The 20133-nt window shown below is 35.2% G+C and overlaps 2 protein-coding genes across 2 annotated transcripts; one reads left to right on the forward strand and one right to left on the reverse strand.

The window, feature by feature from the left end:
• The first annotated feature begins 942 nt into the window (after positions 1-942).
• Positions 943-3585, forward strand: LOC149561774 (cysteine-rich receptor-like protein kinase 15). Its single transcript, XM_089827902.1, has 7 exons — positions 943-1729; positions 1800-1987; positions 2063-2209; positions 2316-2526; positions 2620-2854; positions 2950-3082; positions 3190-3585. Exons 1-7 carry the CDS (start codon positions 943-945, stop codon positions 3583-3585), a joined length of 2097 nt encoding a protein of 698 aa, XP_089684028.1.
• A 15317-nt stretch (positions 3586-18902) lies between these two features.
• On the reverse strand, positions 18903-19895 carry LOC149561775 (cysteine-rich receptor-like protein kinase 6). Its single transcript, XM_089827903.1, has 4 exons — positions 19814-19895; positions 19474-19708; positions 19273-19414; positions 18903-19187 (listed from the first exon to the last, which is right to left on the reverse strand). Exons 1-4 carry the CDS (start codon positions 19893-19895, stop codon positions 18903-18905), a joined length of 744 nt encoding a protein of 247 aa, XP_089684029.1.
• Positions 19896-20133: the final 238 nt, after the last annotated feature.

Raw genomic sequence — 20133 nt, forward strand, 5'->3', positions numbered from 1 at the left:
AATGTTGCAAACTTTAAATAAACAAAATAAAAACTAATAATGAAATTATTTTTTCATTATGAAAAATGTTTAAAGGATTGAACATATTTGAAAATAAAAATAAAACAAGTAAATATAAAAATAAAATAACTAAATTACTACATAATACGCTAGATGCTTCGCTGGCAAAATTTAAGCTGACAAAGTTACCGGGCGCGAATTTGAAATGCAACTTAGCGTCGTCAGTGATACCAACAACAAGAATGAAACCGATTTTCGTAGTGGCCACTCTAATTATGAATGGTAATGCACGACTTCGATGTGTTTTCGCCTCTACCATGTTGCTTTTTGCATCAGGATAGATGACGCCAATTGCAAATTCCCTTCGTATAGAAAGAGCGCCACTCTATTTCTTTTGCAGGCCCCACGCTGTGAACAAAAGATTCCAAGCAACAGTGTAACATTTTGTTTGCTTTCGTTGGCAGTATTAATTTCTCCCAATGTCCACAGCCACACAACCGTCCACAGCCTTCAGCAATAAATGAGTAGCCGTCCTCTTTAGCCGTCCAAGCACCGTCCAATATTAATTGTAATAGTCAGCTCTATGCATAGTCAAGATAACATTTAATATGCATTTGCTTATAAATAGAATAAGCTAGACCTGTGTTCGGCAGAACCCATTTTATAGGTTTCTCAATGACTTTTCCTCTCTATTAACTTTCTCTCTTGTCTGATTTCTTTGTTGTGTTGTGCTGTAATTTTCATCAGTTTTCAGAGGACTAAATGAAGAGGGTCCCTAGATGGCCACCCTTCGTGCAAGTTAAAAGTTGCACGAGAGTTCAGCACAGTGGAGTGTGTTTAAAGTTTTCACTACATAAAGCGCGTTTCCCAAGTGTTCGATGGGTCATCGGCAGAAATAATAACCCATTTCCGTTTATTCCAAACCATTATTCTGTAAAAAAAATGCGGCTTGTTTTGCTACTTGTGATCATGGGTTCCCATTCAGTCATATGTGACTTTCAGATGACCGATTGCAACAATGTTTGGGCTAATTACACAGAGTTGAGAGCATACCTCCAAAACTTGAAGACACTAATCGATGATCTTTCCAAAAATGTAGTTGAAGGGTTTAGCAGGTCGTCCAGTGGTCAATCTCCCTATACTGTCTATGGTCTCTTACAGTGTTTTGGTAATGCTTCTGTTACCAGATGCACATATTGTTTAAGCCAAGCATACACTGTTGCTCAAAGTGAATGCGCCAATGACACAGGTGCAATGGTGTGGACGGATAGCTGTTTCTTGGGCTATGATATTACCAATTTCAGTTCAAGATTAAATACCACCTTTGAGTTTTCGGGAAACCCGAATTTCTTTCCAGAGGATTTCACACCTAGAACCTCTAGTCTTCTCTCCCATTTGTCTGGAGAAGCAACAAATACAAATAAATATTTTGCTGTTGGATCAGACTATATCAAGCCCGATACCCTCAACGAGACGGGCACGGTGTATGGCCTAGTCCAGTGTTGGAGACATATATCCATCAAGGATTGCACTACGTGTTTGTCTCAAGCAAGAAAAGAACTAGAAAACTGCTGTTCAGGGAAACAAGGAGCTCGAGTTCTGTCAACAAGTTGCACCGCGAGATATGAGACATATCCCTTTTATTCGCCAATGGTGGAATTCGAGTCGTCGTCATCATCATTCCCGCACCGAAAAATATCGCGTGGTAAGTTTACCAACTTAGTTTCATGTTTTCTACAATTAGTCTTTTGAGCATGTTTACTAGATTTTCAGTGGTTAGAATTGTGATGGATTCAGAGCCCTTCTATTTCATTACATGACCATAAAGATTTGGCATGCAGAGAAGCCCTCAAAACCAGTGCCCTATATTGTGGGGTTTGTGGCAGGAATGGCTGTGATGTTACTCACTTGTTCATTTGCTATGAGAAAAACTCTCAAATCTGCTATTTTCGGGGGACCAGTAGCCCAAGCCGCCCATAATGAAGGTGTAGATTTAGATTAAAATCTCGTTTCTTGTTTTCTCTTTTGTTTTGTTTCTTAAATGTAGCATTTGCTCATCTAGCTAACCCATTTTTCGCACTGTAAAGAGAGGTCATTATTTCAACAGGAGCAGCATTTTGACTTCAGCTTCGAAGAGCTAGCAGAAGCCACTGCCAATTTTCACAAAAATAAGAAGCTTGGCGAAGGTGGTTTTGGTGCCGTATACAAGGTGAATCTCTATTCTACATCTTTTCCCATACGAAATGATGTTTCCATTGATTAGGAAATTTGTTTACATAGAAATAGAGAAGTCTAATTCTATTTTCATTTTCCAGGGAAGAACTAAAGATGGAAAGGAAATAGCTGTGAAAAAACTGTCTGCGAAATCTACACAAGGTAATAAACAATTTATGAACGAAGTGAAACTTGTGGCCAATGTTCAGCATAGAAACCTTGTGAAACTGATGGGATGCTGCGCTGAGAGAGATGAAAGGTTGATTGTTTATGAGTATTTGCCCAACAAGAGCCTTGACAACTTTCTCTTCGGTAAGTTAACACTAATTGGCTTCGTGATCAAGCTTTTTACTATTACAATGGTGTCCTAAAGCGGACATGACCGTTTTAGAATTGGCACTGCAGAGCCAGAAAAGTTTAGACTGTTAGATTGGCAGAAACGTTATAACATGATCGTCGGAATCGCCCGCGGGCTTCTCTATCTTCATGAGGATTCGCCCATGAAAATAATTCACAGAGATATTAAACCAAGCAATGTTTTGCTTGACGAGAAACTCGATCCAAAGATAGCCGATTTTGGGCTGGCAAGACTCTTCCCTGAGCATGAGACGCATATCCAAACATCTGTTGCAGGCACGTGGTAAGGACAACGAGATGTTTGATTCGGTAGTGTTTTGTTCTTTGAAGTTTACAATGTGTAGATAAATACTGATGTGGCAGTGGCGCGCGATGCAGGGGCTACATGGCTCCAGAGTATCTAATCAAAAGGAAGCTCTCTGTTAAGGCTGATATTTATAGCTTTGGAGTGCTCTTGCTTGAGATTGTCAGCGGAAAGAAAAATATGGATATGATACGTATATCGCAAGGGGCTGAAACCCTAGTAGAACGGGTAAGGAACTCAATTTTCTCTCATTCGGTTTAGCTTTGGTTATATTTTTTACCCTAAATTTGCTAAACCGTTGATGTGTTATATAGGCGTGGGAGCTTTACAATGAGGGGAATATGTTGGACATGATGGATTCAGAAGTTTTAGAAGGATGCCCGGAGGAACAAGTGTCGAGATTCATTCATCTCGGGCTTTTGTGTGTTCAAGATAATGCAGCACTCCGTCCACCCATTTCTATTGTGATTCTGATGTTATCAAGCAGTTCAATCCCTTTGCCCATTCCAACAGAGCCCGGGTTTCTAACGAGCAGTAAAAGTAGTGTGGCATCAAAGTCAAGCTCAGTGAGTGGCAGTGATATGTATGAAAAGAGCACGGCATCACAGACATCTGTGAGGACCAGGTCATCTTCGTCGGGCGTTCACATAAACGAGCCCAAAATGATCAACATCACGGCCAGAAATTCCACATTAGAATTTGATTTTTAAGTAAAACAAAATATTTTCAAGCTGTGTTTGTGTCATATGAGTTCTATATTAACTGTTTTATTTTGTTGCGTGTAGCTCAGATTGTTATGAGGAGTCTTTAATTAGATTCCAAACAAACTTGTTTAACCATAAAGATATGTTCAGCCTTCAATATGTAGACATATTTAATATGATAATGAATGAGTAACGCAGCAGTTCTATTCTGCGATATATATCCAATTTTTTTCACTTCTGATGTATTTCTTTATATTAAAATATTTTTGTTATATATATGTTATTTGTAGTAATTAGAGAAAGCTAACCATTTTTTTTTTCTCTTGTTCTATATGTTCTGATTGCAAATATGTTCTAATTGAGAATCATAAAGTCTGATTCAAAATACAAAATACTTAATTTATTGGATAAAGAATCAAAAGTCAGAATTATATAGCTTTCAAAATATAGAGTAGCTGTAACATAGTTACAACATAATTACAAGAACATGTTCATTATATCAAACTTAACTAAAGTTGTAGCAGTGTTGGGATAAACAAAATAATTTGAAGGAAAGAACCAACAAATAACATGATATGACACGATCTAATCAGTCAATGAGCTGGAAATCTCATCTTGTTGAGTCTTTTTTAAACTGGTTGCAGAGACAGATCTAGAATGAATAAGGAGAAGCTACCATGGAGATTTTTATGGCCATTAATCATAAGGATGGAAAGAAGTTTGCATAATTTACTAAAGATCTTGTATTATCAATTATAAAAAATCAATGTATTATAATGTCATTTCTATGTCTTTAAGTGCATTATAGTAGATCATTTGTATATAATAATAGAGAAGTTGTTTTTACTTATGTTAACGGGTTATTCATTATCAATAGTACAAATAAAAAATCTTGATTAGATATAGAAAGCTAGAGCACATTAAGAAAAAACAAGATGTATAAAAGTCTATTAGTTTTCTTCCTATATAGAGAAGATTGGGCCATATTAAATAAAAAGTTGCATAATATCTAAAAAGGTTCTTTCAACCTAATGGTGACATGTGTCTTCCTAGTCAATATCTAAGGTCTATTATTAACATAAAAGTCTAACATAGTCAAGATGAGTCCATGACAATATTTTATCTCCTATTTATCATTAAATATAAGATGTTCATATTCAAACCTAACCTATATATGTCATGATTCCATTAAGTTTTCCTATATAATATTGTCAAGCCTCATTCACATGTTTTTAGAAAAATATTAGCAAAGATCATTCCAAGAAACCCATTTAGGTTCCTTAAATCTAAGTGCCCAAGAGATCTAATGACAATGGATATATGCACCCCTCATTATCCTATTATGTTCACTTCCCCTATTTGAAAAAAAAAAAATGGTCTCAAATGGAATAAACCAAAAGATTGATGAAGTGAAGATAAGAGGTCATATGGACACTTTACAGTAAATAATAGATTTTAAGTTTTACAAATGTTTTGAATTTATATTTTGTGATTCTATTCAGGATTACGTTATTTGAACAGCTAAGTATTAATTTTAGGTAAATCTTACAAAAAAATTTTATAATAATGTATAAATTAATTAAGAATATTATAAGAATACTAATTATTTAAAAAGGGTTAATCCATTTCACTTATATTGTACAACTCTTATAAAAATGTCACATTATGTGTAAAAGTGTCATATCTAATTATAAAAAAATGAAATACTATATACAACCAGTGCAACTTAGCCTTTCATTCCATATGATAATAAAACCAAGTGCCACATAGAGGCATGTACTTTCTGTAATAGTAAATTGTAAAATAAATAGTAAGATAAGATTGATAATAGAAGCATATTATGTAATACAAATAGAAAATAAGACTAATACTTGAAGAAAATTATTTACTATTAATAGTAACAACCTTTGTACTCAGACATTGCACATTAATGAAGAAATAACTAAGGTTAAATTAATTGTATAAAATAGAATTATATTGTAACCTAATTTCTTGAATTTAAATAATTTTAAATTCTTTTAGAATAAATAAATTTATTGCTCCACTTTGACCTATAATAATAATATTGAGATTTAATATACTTCTAATTTTGATAACATTAGCTTACAACATGTTGCCCGGTTATAAAATTGTTTCAAATTTTATAAGCCTCAGTTAATTTTTGAAACTTGCCTAGTTTTAAGCTTTAAATTGGCCATTTTATCTCTAAATTTTTGTGAGTTTCTAAATCTTCATGTTTGCGGCTCGTTACCAGCTCCGCACAGCACTTGAAATTTTTAAAATCCAGCTTCTGAGCTCCAACTTATCGCAGGTTAATGTAGAGACCCAAAATACATGTTTTCAAGTCTATCATTAACCATTAACCTCTCAAAAGGTTAATGGTAACTTTCAAATCGCACATTTTGGAGTAGGTTAATTAACCTCTCCAAAAATGCATTTTTCTTAAACTCTCAAAAGGTTAATGATAACGTCCAAAAACATGTTTTCATTAACCTCTCAAAAGGTTAATGATAACCATCAAAAACATGTTTTCATTAACCTCTCAAAAGGTTAATGATAACATCAAAAAACATGTTTTTCTTAACCTGTACAAGGCAGTTATTAACTTGTTTGAAAACTCTCCCATAAGAAGTTAGACATGTACATGGGAGCAATTGGAAATAACCATGGAAATGAATTAGACTGAGTCCTTGATGATTCATCATGTGCAGTAAAAGGTGGTTTAAATTACATAAACAATGAGAAGCTTCTTAGCTGCATATTTGGGTTCTGAATGAATTATATAGGTGATTAATTGGGTACCTACCAAATAAAAACCAAGGTATCAAATCAGTAAATTAGTCTCAAGGGAAGTAAGAGTTTATAAGCCTCCAAAAAAAATAGGCTAGGCTGTACAAATAGCATAAACAATGGCAAACTAAAATACTCTTGCAATGTGCAATATAAAGCCTTCAATTTTTTGGTTTTTGGATTGCGATAGATATTATTATGCTATCATTTCAGCACTCACTAAAAAGGTTGCTTGACTCCTGCTAGATGTGTGATTGGTGTGGATGTTGGTAGATGCTCAGGAAGTTTTCAAACTATTTCAAGTTTCAAGTTTTATAAAGGAACACACTATTCTATCCATGTGAGGAAGAGAAATGTTCATCTAAAATCCATCTTGTATGTCACCATGGGTGAACATAAATGGCTTCCACTTCTTGGCTGATCGCTATAAATTCTTTCGATAATGAGACTATATAATAATACATTCACAGTGGATTTTTAGATTACTGCAACATGCACAAAAGAGTGCATTATTATCTTTAAGCTTGTAGGGAAGAGATAATTTAAAGAAAAGGAAACTGAGCCTGAGGTTTCTTCAAATATTTATATGTCACCTATCCACTCTATCGCCAAATCTCAACCTTGAAGGTGTCGACAGGGAAGGCTTCTTAAGAGCTTTCATGGTAGAATGTTTGCAGTTATCGATCACAATTGGTGCTAGACAAATGTTTGATAGATTGCCCAACTGATAGAATGTTAAGGAATCAAATGATTTTCGGTATGAGCCTGATATGGATGAATTGGAAAGGTTCTTGATGCCTTTAGTAGATCCAATTCGGTAGGTGTAAAGGTAAATATCATTGTAGCTTGAGAAGAAAATATAGAAGGAGCCACTGCCTATGTAAGATGATGGTGTGTGAAGCTATATCTCACATCACTTGCCAATAGCCTCTCTATGCATGCCCAATTGGAGAAACACATAGACCTCTATTAGATTGTAAATTATAGAGGAAAAAGTACAATGTTGTTTAATGGAGGGCTGTGTAAGTTTTGACAGAGTACCCGAGAAAAATCTAGTGTCTTGATCAACATGGTTACATCATATGCTCAGAATGGGCAAGTTGATAAAGCTCAAAGTATGTTTGACCAGATGCCTGGAAGGAACTTGGTTTTGTGGAATCAACTGATTGCAGCATATGCTCAAAATAAATGAGTTGGTGATGCTTGAAAACTCTTTGAGGATATGCCTAGAAGAGACTTGGTTTCATGGAACATAGTGATTGTTGGATATGCACAGAGTGGATAGGTTGATGAGGCCTTGGTGCTTTTTGAAGAACAACTGCCTCAGAGAGATCTTTTCTCCTGGAATATAATGATTTTATGATATACTCAAAGTGGATGTTTTGAGGAAACTTTTATCCTCTTCAAGGAAATGAGGAAAGTGGGTATGAAGCCATGCCCTGTTGCCTTTGCAAGTGTTCTCCCAACATATGCCCACGTAGGGGATATTCAACAGAACAAGGAGGTCTACAAGGAAGTACATAGATGATAAAGAAGAGTCTGCATCAAATAACTCAACAAGCTAATGATTCAACCATCTGAAGACATGTTCCAAGCTATACATTTTGACTAGTTGTCATTTTTATTTGAGGTTAATTAACCTCACCCAAATCACATATTTGGGAGACAGTTATTAACCACGAAGAGGTAGTTATTAACCTCTATGTCTATATAAGGGCTCTTTTGGGGCTTTGTAAAGGGACCTTTTGGCTTTGGAAAAAGGGAGCACTATGCTAAAATTTTGATTAGGAGATGATAATTGGAAAGTATGTACAAATTTTTTCTTTGTAATCAGAAATTCCTCTTGAGTTCTTGGTGCAAGAAAATAAAGGAACATGCAATTTGAGTTCTCTTCTTCTAAATCTAAATTGTTAGAAATGTTGATTCTCTTTGTAGCGAGCGTTCTCACGGTATGGTGTAGATGTTTATGAATCTATGGATCAACATTGTACTAGTAATAGTTTTTAAGCATAGATCTTGATTGTTGTTATTAGCGGTTTTAATTTAGTAGTTCAGGAAAGCCTTGGAGTCGTGTGGTGCATTCGTCATCATGAGCTTTCTCACCTTTTAGTTTTAGATTCTTTATTCAAAAAATACAACAGTTGTGAACAGTTTGAAGATTTAGATTCTTTATTCAAATTTACCCAAGGGCCTATCCAACTATTGTGAACAGTTTGCCACACACTCCGTTGGGTAAATTTTACTATGACAAATTTAATTACCAACACAACAATATTTAAATAAATATATTTTAAAGTCTTAATGTTGAAAGTTATAATTAGTTATATATATTTATATTTATATTATAAACTCTAATACTTTTAATATTAACCAATGTTAAAAATTAAAGATATTATCATGTTAGTATTTAAATACATTATAATAACATAAAATATTCTACAATAATTTTCTATTGAAATAGTACATACTAAGCTTTTACTAATTACACATTGATTATAAATGGTTTGTAAACTCAATAATTATTAAGTAAACCCTATTTCCACACAAAAAATGAATCTTGTTTGAAGAACAATAAACATTAATATGTGTAAATGTTTTGAAAAATTAAGTTGTCCTAAAATATAGCCAAAAATGATGCAATATAGAGAGAGTAACTAGTGTTTCTAGAAAAATTGTCTCTATAACACCAATTTCTTTGAGCCAATCATATTTTAAATAAGTTTAAAACAATGTATACATATAAATTCAAACTTTATAAAAACTATAATAAATTTAATAATAAAAATAATAAAGTGTTTTGATTGATCCAAACTAATACACTAATTGCATTAACTAAATGCAATAGTATTGCCTACAGTAAATACGATGTATAAGTAAGTGCAATATAAAAGAAAATATAACCAATGGATCTTTCTTTGCCTTCAACCCCTAAAACTTTAACCATTAGTCCTAAAAATGGGAACTTGGCTGCACTTTTGTTCCCAACCAAAATACTTATAATTTCCTGAAATCCTTCATAACGTGAAGAATACTTAAACCAATATGAAATGCCTCTAAACCTAGAAATAATAAGAAAAAGGGAATATCAATGCAACATGATATATTTACAATATGAATATGAAATGTCATGTTATCAAGATATGAGAGAAATGTATTAATATACTTTCTTTCTGTCTAGAAACACTTGATTATACCTATAGATCCAAAAACGGAACCACCTTTTATGTTAGCCCGTTAAGAAATAGATAGAATAAAAAACACTTGATTATACTATTAAGCTTGGACAAGGTGGTTTTGGTGCCAAGGTGAACATCTTTTCCCTCAAGAAATTGCGTTTAAAGAGAAAGATAGATCTCAAATTTTGTTTTCATCTTTCAGGGAAGAACCAAAGACGGAAAGGAAATAGCAGTGAAAGAACTGTATATATTTTCTTGAGTTTAAAGAGAAAGATAGATCTCAAATTTTGTTTTCATCTTTCAGGGAAGAACCAAAGACGGAAAGGAAATAGCAGTGAAAGAACTGTATATATATATATGACTGAATAGGAAGCCATGATCAGAAGTAGCAAAACAAGCAACATTTTTTTCCCGAATGTATCAGCTATCACATTTGGATACAATGGAAATGGGTTTTATCATAATCAAATGGGTTATCACCTTGAATCCTTTCAAGAAAGTGCGTAACATCTCCTGTCAATGAACATTCATATGCCATAAACTAATGTAAAGATATCCTCCGTAATCCAGTCAATGATTGAGGAGATGAACGGAAAGATTCCACACTTTTCTAATACAAATAACATATATAAAATAAGGTAAAGCAGACCAAATTTGTTATCGAAAAATATTATAACTAATCTGTTGGCCCTCACATGACGCGGAAAGGTTTATTCATGGAGCCCTTAGTGGAATACTTTTACAATAATGGCTACAGTGTAATACTGACTTGTACCAAGTGGAAGAGTTTCTTTTACATTTCTCTTATACAATATTATTTTCCTCTTAATGATTAGAGTGTAAAATTAAGTTTTATCCAGTAAGGGCAAGGTTAGGTGTTAGAGTTTCTTTTTACTACCTTTTTTTTCCTCTCTCTTTTTTTTCTTTAAAGTCTGTTTTACATTTCATTTGTAGAATACTTTTTTTTAGTTATCTAAATGTAATAATAATTATACTATAATTCTAAGTTTTAGTAAGCAAGGTTAGGTATAAGAATACCTTTACAAAAAAATTCACTCTTCTTCTATGGTTTTTAACAATTCATCATTTTCTTAGCACATGTAACCAAATATTATATTAGTTGTTTGATTAAGGCTAAAATGAGTTTTTTATAAGGGACCAAAAACCTCAATTGTTTTATAGAAAAAGTAAAATTATTAAGTTCAAAAATGAAACAGTCTTGGCCAGCAAAAATATCAACAACTAAACTTAAGCAAAGCCAATGCCAAAACTAGCTAAAATAGAAAACTAACAAAAAGTCAATTAGAGCACAACAGACCAAAAAACAGCAAAAAGAGAGAAGCAAACTAGACTAAGGCTTCAACCTTATCTTTCAACTCCTCATAAAAATCTTTAATCTTCTCAATGACCTACTTGATATCTTGTTGAGAAAACTAGGCCTCCTTCTTCCATTTATTTTTAGTATTGGAGTGAATTTGTTTTCTAGGTCCCTTCTCCACCTTGTCCTTATCAGGCACCTATAGATCTAGCATTGGTTTCACCTCCTTCCCCTAATGCATAAGACTTGTGACCCTATTTAGAAAATAACCATAAGAGTCCAGGATTTCCTAGCAATTAGTCAACACATCCTTGGTGGTCCTTTGCATTTCTTCATCTTCATATTTAGTTCTATGATGACCTCCTATAACCCCTAGTGCTCAGTGCACTCTCCATTTGCCCACTCCCATCTTTCTTATTTTCCATCTCATCCATTCTCCCCTTGAAAGCCATACATTTTAGGTTCAACAACTTGATTGAGTGAAAGGTCCATTCATTGAGCCTTAGGGAATACAAAGATATAGTTTTAGTAGTTTCCAACATTCCATGGAGAGGATCAACAACTAGTCTCTAATGTCATTTTTAGATTGGTTTCATCAACCACCCTAGCCTACTTACGCCAATTCTTTCCTTCTAGGGGAAACCCTCCAACCTTAGCAACTAGCTCCTCCATGATTTCAAATGGTGTGCCAGTAATGTTAACCTTCCTATCATTCTAAGAATTTATGAATTACATCGAGATGTGCTTGTCATACTTTTCCATACCCTCCATAAACGGATGTAAGCCTCCTTCTCGAAGATAAACCAAAGAAAACTCACTCTTTTGGATGTGATCCTCAACCTCCACTAGTTCCATGCGGTCACTAGCTCCCATTTCATCACCAAGATCAACCACTAGTTTCTTAGAGCTTTTCGATATCCCCTTCTTATGGACCAAATTTTTGTTGCCATGACAAATTAAATAAATCACACTCAAGCTGAAATTGTTTGGGAAGTGAAAAACCCATCATAAGATCAAAAGGCTTCCTAGAATACAAGAAACCTCTCTTCATGGAATGTGTGATTAGTACCTTTCCTTCCGAAACTAAAATTTGCTAGTTGTAGTTGAAGTGGGATTTGGTGAAAGTGTCATTGACATCTCACTCTTGTGATTCTCCACATCTGAACATAATGACACCCCTTGTCCTTTTCTTCAGATAATTAATATTCATGATGAGGGGATCATAAAAGAAAATCCTGACACAATCTCTCCAAAATGTAGCTCTATGAAAGCAAGTCCATTGGCCTTCTCACCCATGTGGATTCATAATGGTACACCATCTTTTGAAATGAATCATATGACATTGTGCAAAGTACACTCACACTCCATCATCACTTGAGTTGATGATAGAAGTTGGCTGACATCCTCCCATTTGATTATTTGCATGGCATTATGGCCAAATTTTCCTAACTCATATGCTACTCCATTTCCTTCATGGTAAATGTGGTCCATGTGGATCTCTTGGAACCCCTCCATCAACTTGCGAATTTCCTCTATTATTATTTTGATCTTTCAACTACTCTAGCCCTCTCCTTTAGTAGCACTAATAATCAACATTGAATCCCCCTTGATTGTCAATTTGTCAATTACTTTGGCTCTCATAATTCTCAATCCCCACATAAGAACTAGGGCTTTTGCATCACTTTTTGGACCCCCTATACAATTCCTAGTGTAAGTGGCAACCAACTCCTCCATACTATTCTAGAGGACACCCTTGGCTATAGTGCTTCCAACTATGGCCAACCCATCAAAATTAAGTTTTATCCACATTTCAACAAGAGGATGCCACATCATTCTACACTTAGCCATAACTTTGGTGTTATCAAATTGTGCCACCATCAGGCCTAAATCCCAAGTAGACACCCACTTCATATCTAGTCTTCTCAAGGGATTCAGGGGGTGGGGAGGTCTTCCATCACCATATTGCACTACATTCCTTTAAGAGTCTTGTAATTTGTTGGGTCACAACCAAACTTGTAGTGGCTTTGTCTTTAAAGATTATGTTGATTCGTGATGAAGGGCACGCCACCCGTACCAACTCACAACCAAAAATGCAACAATATGAAGACAATTTTATTATACTTGAAAATCCAATAGTAATTACAATAACATTTTTGCAAGATCTCTCAAGATCCAACCCAAACCCAAGCTAGTCCAAATCCACCCTCTAGTAGAAACCTCTAAGATCTAAACTTGTGCTCGCAAGCCACCAAGCAACCTCCTTGTTTCTAAACCGCAGTCACTAGCTCTTCTCACAAACTTAATCCAAGATCCAACTATAAACTACCTCACATTTGGCACTCTGTCTACACACTCACAACTCCATCATAATCCTACTATAAATTGCCTCACATTCGGCGCTCTGTCCACAGACTCAGGAAAACTCACTCTTCACTTTCTCCTCTTTCTCTTTCACACCTTGAAGCCTTCACCTTCCCAAGCTTCCACTTCTCGAGCTTCTCCTTCTCAAGCTACTCCTTGAGATTCTACTCCTCAAGCTACTCCTTGAGCTTCTACTCTTCAAGCTTCCCCTTGAGCTTCCACTTCTCAAGCTACTCCTTGAGCTTGATTAGAAATGCTCATATGCCTTACTTAAATAGGCATTTACCACCCAATGCACGACTTATCCACAAGCTTCTAGAATTCCTCCACAACCTTCTACAACTTCCACAACCTTCTACATTATCCACAACTTTCTACAATATTCATAACTTTCTAGAATTCTACCCACACACCTCGATAAATGGAATGACAACCATTTATTTTTTTATTTTGTTTTATTATGCTACCTATGCACCTCGAAAATAGAAATACTCTTTTCCTTTCTTTTCTCCTTTTTCCTTTTTTATTTTTTTATTATTTCTCCTTTAATTTTCGTCAGTTTCTCTCTCCTCTAGATTTTTTTTTTTTTCCAATAATTTTCCATGCAAGATGCTCCTGCATCAGACTCCCCTAGTAGATAGAAAAGTGTGTCCCACACTTTGACGCCAAAAAAGAAAGGTCTACAACCATCTTCATCTTCACCAAAGGTTTCCACCTCAATGGGGACAAGAAAACCAATGTGCAAATCTTCCACATCTGCATTACTCTATCAAACACCAGAATCTCAACCATCCAATCAACATGCTCATTCCCAAGAACAAATTGAACATAATTCTTCATCAACAAACCCTCATTCACATCAGCAACTAGTGAATCCACACCAGTAGCAACAAACCCCGCATCAGCAACAACAAACTCCATATTAGCACCAACATGTAGATCCCCATCAACACATGCTAAACTCTCAACACTAGCAACCTCATTGCTCACAACAAGATGCTCTGCAATACATAACTCACCTCCAACAACAATCAGATCATCCACGATCAAGTGCTCTGCAGTCTCCATGTCAAACTCAACCAACTGATCATGAAAACCAATCTCCATCCCAACATCAGCGAGGTTAGGAATATCCTCAACAACAACCTCTATTTTCTCTACAGGTTCTGCATCGGGCTCCACAAACTAATCAGCAAAACCATCCTCTTCCACCTTAACCTTCTTAGCTTGATCAGCCAATCTAGCATCCAACCGAGAAATCATCTTAGAAAAATTCCTCTCCACTATATCATGGATTTTCGCAATCATCTTAGGGTCCAATCCTCTTGGAGCCATCTCCCAAGATCTTCGTAAACCCTCTGCAACAAATCCTTCCTACGCTTCTTGTGACAACCAAATTATTTGCAAGTCAAATCGCAACCTGCCACCTCACACAAACAATTAGGAACCACATCACAAGTCTAGGACCACGGATTTGCAATCCATAAACTCTCTATGATCATGCCTCAACAAGTTCTGTCTTCTATCTTTGCATCAATTGATCAATCTGCATGTTCTCCCAAGGTCCTAGTGCAAATTGCCTCAGCTTCAGTGATCTGTCTACACACTCAAGAACCCCTACTCTAATAAACTTCACCCAACCAAGGTCCTAGTAAAAACTGCCTCACACTTTGGTGATCTGCTTGTACACTCAAGAACTCTTGCTCTGATACCACTAATGAAGGGCATGCCACCCATACCAACTCACAACCAAAAATGCAACAATATGAAGACAATTTTATTATACTTGAAAATCCAATACTAATTACAATAACATTTTTGCAAAATCTCTCAAGATCCAACCCAAACCCAAGCTAGTCCAGATCCACACTCTGGTAGAAACCTCTAAGATCTCAACTTGTGCTCGCAAGCCACCAAGCAACCTCCTTGTTTCTAAACCGCAGTCACTAGCTCTTCTCACAAACTTAATCCAAGATCCAACTGTAAACTGCCTCACATTCGGCGCTCTATCTACACACTCACAACTCCATCACAATCCTACTGTAAACTACCTCACATTCGGCGCTTTGTCCACAGACTCAGGAAAACTCACTCTTCACTTTCTCCTCTTTCTCTTTCACACCTTGAAGCCTTTACCTTCCCAAGCTTCCACTTCTTGAGCTTCTCCTTCTCAAGCTACTCCTTGAGCTTCTACTCCTCAAGCTATTTCTTGAGCTTCTACTCGTCAAGCTTCCCCTTGAGCTTCCACTTCTCAAGCTACTCCTTGAGCTTGATTAGAAATGCTCATATGCCTTGCTTAAATAGGCATTTACCACCCAATGCATGACTTATCCACAAGCTTCTAGAATTCCTCCACAACCTTCTACAACTTCCACAACCTTCTACATTATCCACAACTTTCTACAATATTCATAACTTTATAGAATTCTACCCACACACCTCGATAAATGGAATGACAACCATTTATTTTTTTATTTTGTTTTATTATGCTACCTATGCACCTCGAAAATAGAAATACTCTTTTCCTTTCTTTTCTCCTTTTTCCTTTTTTATTTTTTTATTATTTCTCCTTTACTTTTCGTCACTTTCTCTCTTCTCTAGATTTGTTTTTTTTTTTCAAATTTTTTTTTTCAACTTTTTTTTTTTCAATAATTTTCCATGCAAGATGCTCCTACATCAATTCACTCCTTCCAAATTTTCCACAAGACATACAATGGGATAATTCCCATAGACTTTTGAGATATAGAAGATCTGATGACCCTTCCCAATGAACAAATTGGTGTAAGTTCACATTGACACACCACTAGTCTCCCCATAGCACAAGGACTCCCGTCCAAACATCAAATGTGAATGGGTAGTGGATGAGAAGGTATATAATAGATTCCACTTCTTTGTAACACAAAATACAATAGTTGGCTAACTAGCACCCTCTCATTTGAAGATTATCAATGGTGAGTATATTCCCATGTAAGATTGTCCACCAAAATAAATTTATCTTTGGCAAGATCCATGGGTACCAGACCTTCCTACAATCCCCCATGGCCACAAGCCAACTAAGATAAGAAGATTTCACCATAAAGTCTCTAGAGGGGGTAAGTCTCACACCAAAGAATCACTGATCGAGGTGGGAAGAATCCTATACCATAGAAGAAGATTTTGGAGTTCTAGAGCAAGCCCTATCCCTTCTACATTATGAATTATTTTGCATTGCCTTTCAAGGTGATACATCTCTGAATCAGACTACCATTATATCTAGTGCAATCCTCTCTCAAGGGTTGGAATCTGGTAGGCATGAGAGGGTTATCTTGAAGTTATTAGTTTTTCCAAAAGTCAATGTTGCTAAAATTTTCCACCACCCAGTGAGTATCCATCTTTAAAATTTTTTGCATATGCATCACATTATTCCAAATTTTAGAACCCTTGGGGAGAGCATGGGTACAAAGGAAGTGATGGAACAAGTCACCTCCCAAATAGTTAGCCTTCACAATGTTGCAACAACTACCCAAGGAGTTCATCAATATCCATCCTACCTTAGTCAGGATGGCCTTGTTCATATGCCCCATCCTCTTAATATTCAAACCCCTAGGGCCTTAGGATGGTAAAAAATTTCCTTACTCACAAGCTCATCCTAGAATTCTTTTCAAAACTAGATTGTAAGAAATTCCTTTGGATTTTTTTCCATGATGTCTCTATATCTACCAAGGAGTTTAAAAATAGAGAGGAAGTATATCAGAATACCCTCCAAAGAGGCTGAGAGAAGTTGGAGTTTCCTTGCACTTCTTAGGATCTTTTCCTTCCATCCCACCAATTTTCTCTAAAAGGATTCCACCAAGCCATTCCCAAACTGATTGGAGACTTCTTTAATTATGAGTGGGAGGCTAATATAGGTTCTTGGAAGGTTTGTCTCCTGGCATCCTATTATTTTGGTCACCTTATATCTTAGACTAGAAAAAAAAACTTTTCTTTTATGATAGTTTATGCATTGACTTGAAATCTTCTCATAGTAATTTAAAATTAGTTTCCACTCCCTATCTTCATGGATAGAAGAGATGCCAAATAATAAAGTGTCATAAAAAAACTACTGGGTAATTTGTGGGGGGCACAAGGATGTAGGTTTGACTCCTTTTATTATTCCCAAGTTACCCATAGCCACTAAGTTTATGCTTAGCACCTTTGCCACAATAATGAATAGGTAAGGTGATAGGGTTCACCTTGTCACAGACCATGGGAGGAAGAGAAAAATCTCCCATGGGTCTCACTAACTAGAATAGAAAACATGACTGTGTTCATAGAGGTCCTAATAATTTTACTAAAATTTTCATTGAAGATTAATTTAGTTAGGATATCAAACATAAATTCCCTCCTTACCTTGTCATAAGCTTTGGATATATCAAGTTTAAGGGCCATACCTGGGTTTTGACTTCTTTCTATAGAGTTTTAGTAGTTATGAGTAAGGATTTTCAAAACTATCTTAGAAATCAAAGAGCAACAATTAAAATGTTAAAACAAATATTTAATGCACCTTTCAATAAATAGACATCATATCTCACAAACTCACATCTACATATAAGACTCTAATTCATTCATCCAATTAAAAGATTAAAAATTAATATAGAGAAAACATAGAGTTAATAAGGGCATCATAAATGTGGGAGATATATATTTTAATATACATGCACTAATTAGAGCTCCAATAGTGTCTCATTTATATGAATATATTCATTGTCATTAGATTTTTTGGGAACCTAAATGTGTTTCTTGGAAGGATCTTTGTTAATATTTTGTAATAACTATGTGAATGAGCCTTAACAATATCATATCTAATTAAATTATGACATATAGATAGGTTAGGTTTGAATGTAAACATATTATATTTTATGATAAAATTGTTAATGCTAATAGGCATTCTATAATGGTGGAATGGGTGGAGTGGGATGGTGTATGCATGTAACTTTTATTCTTCTACCTTAAATTTGACAACCATCGACATGTCAAAAGTTTAAATCTTATAATAAATAGAGTACACTTTTAAAACTAATTTAATAAATACCATATAAAATATTTGTTTAAATTATTATATTGGAAGATATAAATCATTCATTTTTTAGAAATTAAAATAAAAAACTTAAGTTAGTAAAAACCTAAATAAATGGAGATAAAGAAAATATAAATAATTTTATATGTAAATTAAATTATAATTATTTTGTAGTGGGCATTTTTTAGGTAGATTTATATAAGATATCTATACTAGTAAATAAAATATTGACATGTATAGACTTTTATAGACTTTTATGTTGATAATAGAACTTGATATTGACTAGGGAGACATATGTCACCATCAATTAAAAGAACTGTATTGACTAGGGAGACACATGTCACCATCAATTAAAAGAACTTTATTAGATTTTATGCATAATTTTTCATGTGATCTATAGATGGTCTTTCGAAAGAACTTAAGCAGGGGTTATCCAACTATTTTTGATATGGTCTAGCCATCTCTATTTGAAAGAAACCTAGTAGACTTATTGCATTTGTACCATGACTGTGATGTCATGCTCTTTTAATTCGTACCACTCGCTCGCGGCCAGCCTTAAACTTCACACACTAAGGAAAAAATTGAGCTTGGAAAAGTAAGTCAAACTTTGACTATTTAACACTTTTACTCTAGAAATGAAGCCTTAGTATGTGATGTTTAAGCCATTCGCTCGCTGATCTTGACTTGATGCAACACTACTTTTGCTGCTTGTTTGAAACACGGGCTCTGTTGGAATTGGCAAAGGCATTGAAGTGCTTGACAACATCAGAATCACAATAGAAATGGGTGGACAGAGTGCTGCATTATCTTGAACACACAAAAGCCCGATATGAATGAATCTTAACACTTGTTCCTGAGGGCATCCTTCTAATAAAACTGCCGAATCCATAATGTCCAACATATTCCACTCATTGTAAAGCTCCCACGCCTACGTAGCAGAACACGGGTTCAATAAATTTAGGGCAAAAATAGCACCAAAGCTAAACTGAATGGCATAAATTAAAGCTCCTTACCCTCTCTACTAAGCTCGTATCCATATTTTTCTTTCCGCTGACAATATCGAGAAGGAGCACTCCAAAGCTATAAACGTCGGCTTTAGCAGAGAGCTTCCTTTTATATACGTACTCTGGAGCCATGTAACCACTGCTTTGCACGCTACATCAGCATAAACTCATTTATATCCAAGAAAAGCATTAATATCTCGTGATCCTTACCGCGTGCCTGCAACAGATGTTTGGATATGCATCTCATGCTCAGGGAAGAGTCTTGCAAGCCCTAAATCGGCTATCTTTGGATCGAATTTCTCGTCAAGTAAAACATTGTTTGGTTTAATATCTCTGTGAATTATTTTCATGGGCGAGTCCTCATGAAGATACAGAAGCCCCCGGGCAATCACAACGATCATGTTATAACGTTTTTGGCATTCTAAGCTTCTAAAATTTTCTGCCTCTGCAATCGCAAATCTAAAACTATCATGCCATTCAATAAACATTGGAATACTAAAGAGCTTCATGAGAAAAGGGATGATGGCGAGACCAATTAGGGGTAACTTACCGAAGAGGAAGGTGTCAAGGCTCTTGTTGGGCAAATACTCATAAACAATCAACCTTTCATCTCTCTCAGCGGAACATCCCATCAGTTTCACAAGGTTTCTATGATGAACATTCGACACAAGTTTCACTTCGTACATAAATTGTTCATTTCCTTGTGTTGACTTCGCAAACAATTACTATAAATGTGTGTGCCTATTGGAACGATTTTCTTCATACCATTTCATTACAGATCAGATTCCTGATACATTCTTTCTTAAGCCATTAAAAATGAAATAAGGTATGATATAGGTAAGAGACTTGTTGTTTCCAAGTTAAACATTT

Source organism: Cupressus sempervirens, chromosome 4 (genome assembly GCF_028749045.1).
Source record: "Cupressus sempervirens isolate cs-2001-9-10 chromosome 4, ASM2874904v1, whole genome shotgun sequence".
NCBI lineage: Eukaryota > Viridiplantae > Streptophyta > Pinopsida > Cupressales > Cupressaceae > Cupressus > Cupressus sempervirens.

Coding starts and splice junctions, on each gene's coding strand:
- LOC149561774 (XM_089827902.1), top strand. CDS start 943: ATGCGGCTTGTTTTGCTACTTGTGATCATGGGTTCCCATTCAGTCATA. Junction 1,988..2,062: donor AAGCCGCCCATAATGAAGGT/GTAGATTTAGAT, acceptor TTGCTCATCTAG/CTAACCCATTTTTCGCACTG. Junction 3,083..3,189: donor TGATACGTATATCGCAAGGG/GCTGAAACCCTA, acceptor TGTGTTATATAG/GCGTGGGAGCTTTACAATGA.
- LOC149561775 (XM_089827903.1), bottom strand. CDS start 19,895: ATGGGATGTTCCGCTGAGAGAGATGAAAGGTTGATTGTTTATGAGTAT. Junction 19,709..19,813: donor CCTTGACACCTTCCTCTTCG/GTAAGTTACCCC, acceptor TTGCGATTGCAG/AGGCAGAAAATTTTAGAAGC. Junction 19,188..19,272: donor ATACGAGCTTAGTAGAGAGG/GTAAGGAGCTTT, acceptor TCTGCTACGTAG/GCGTGGGAGCTTTACAATGA.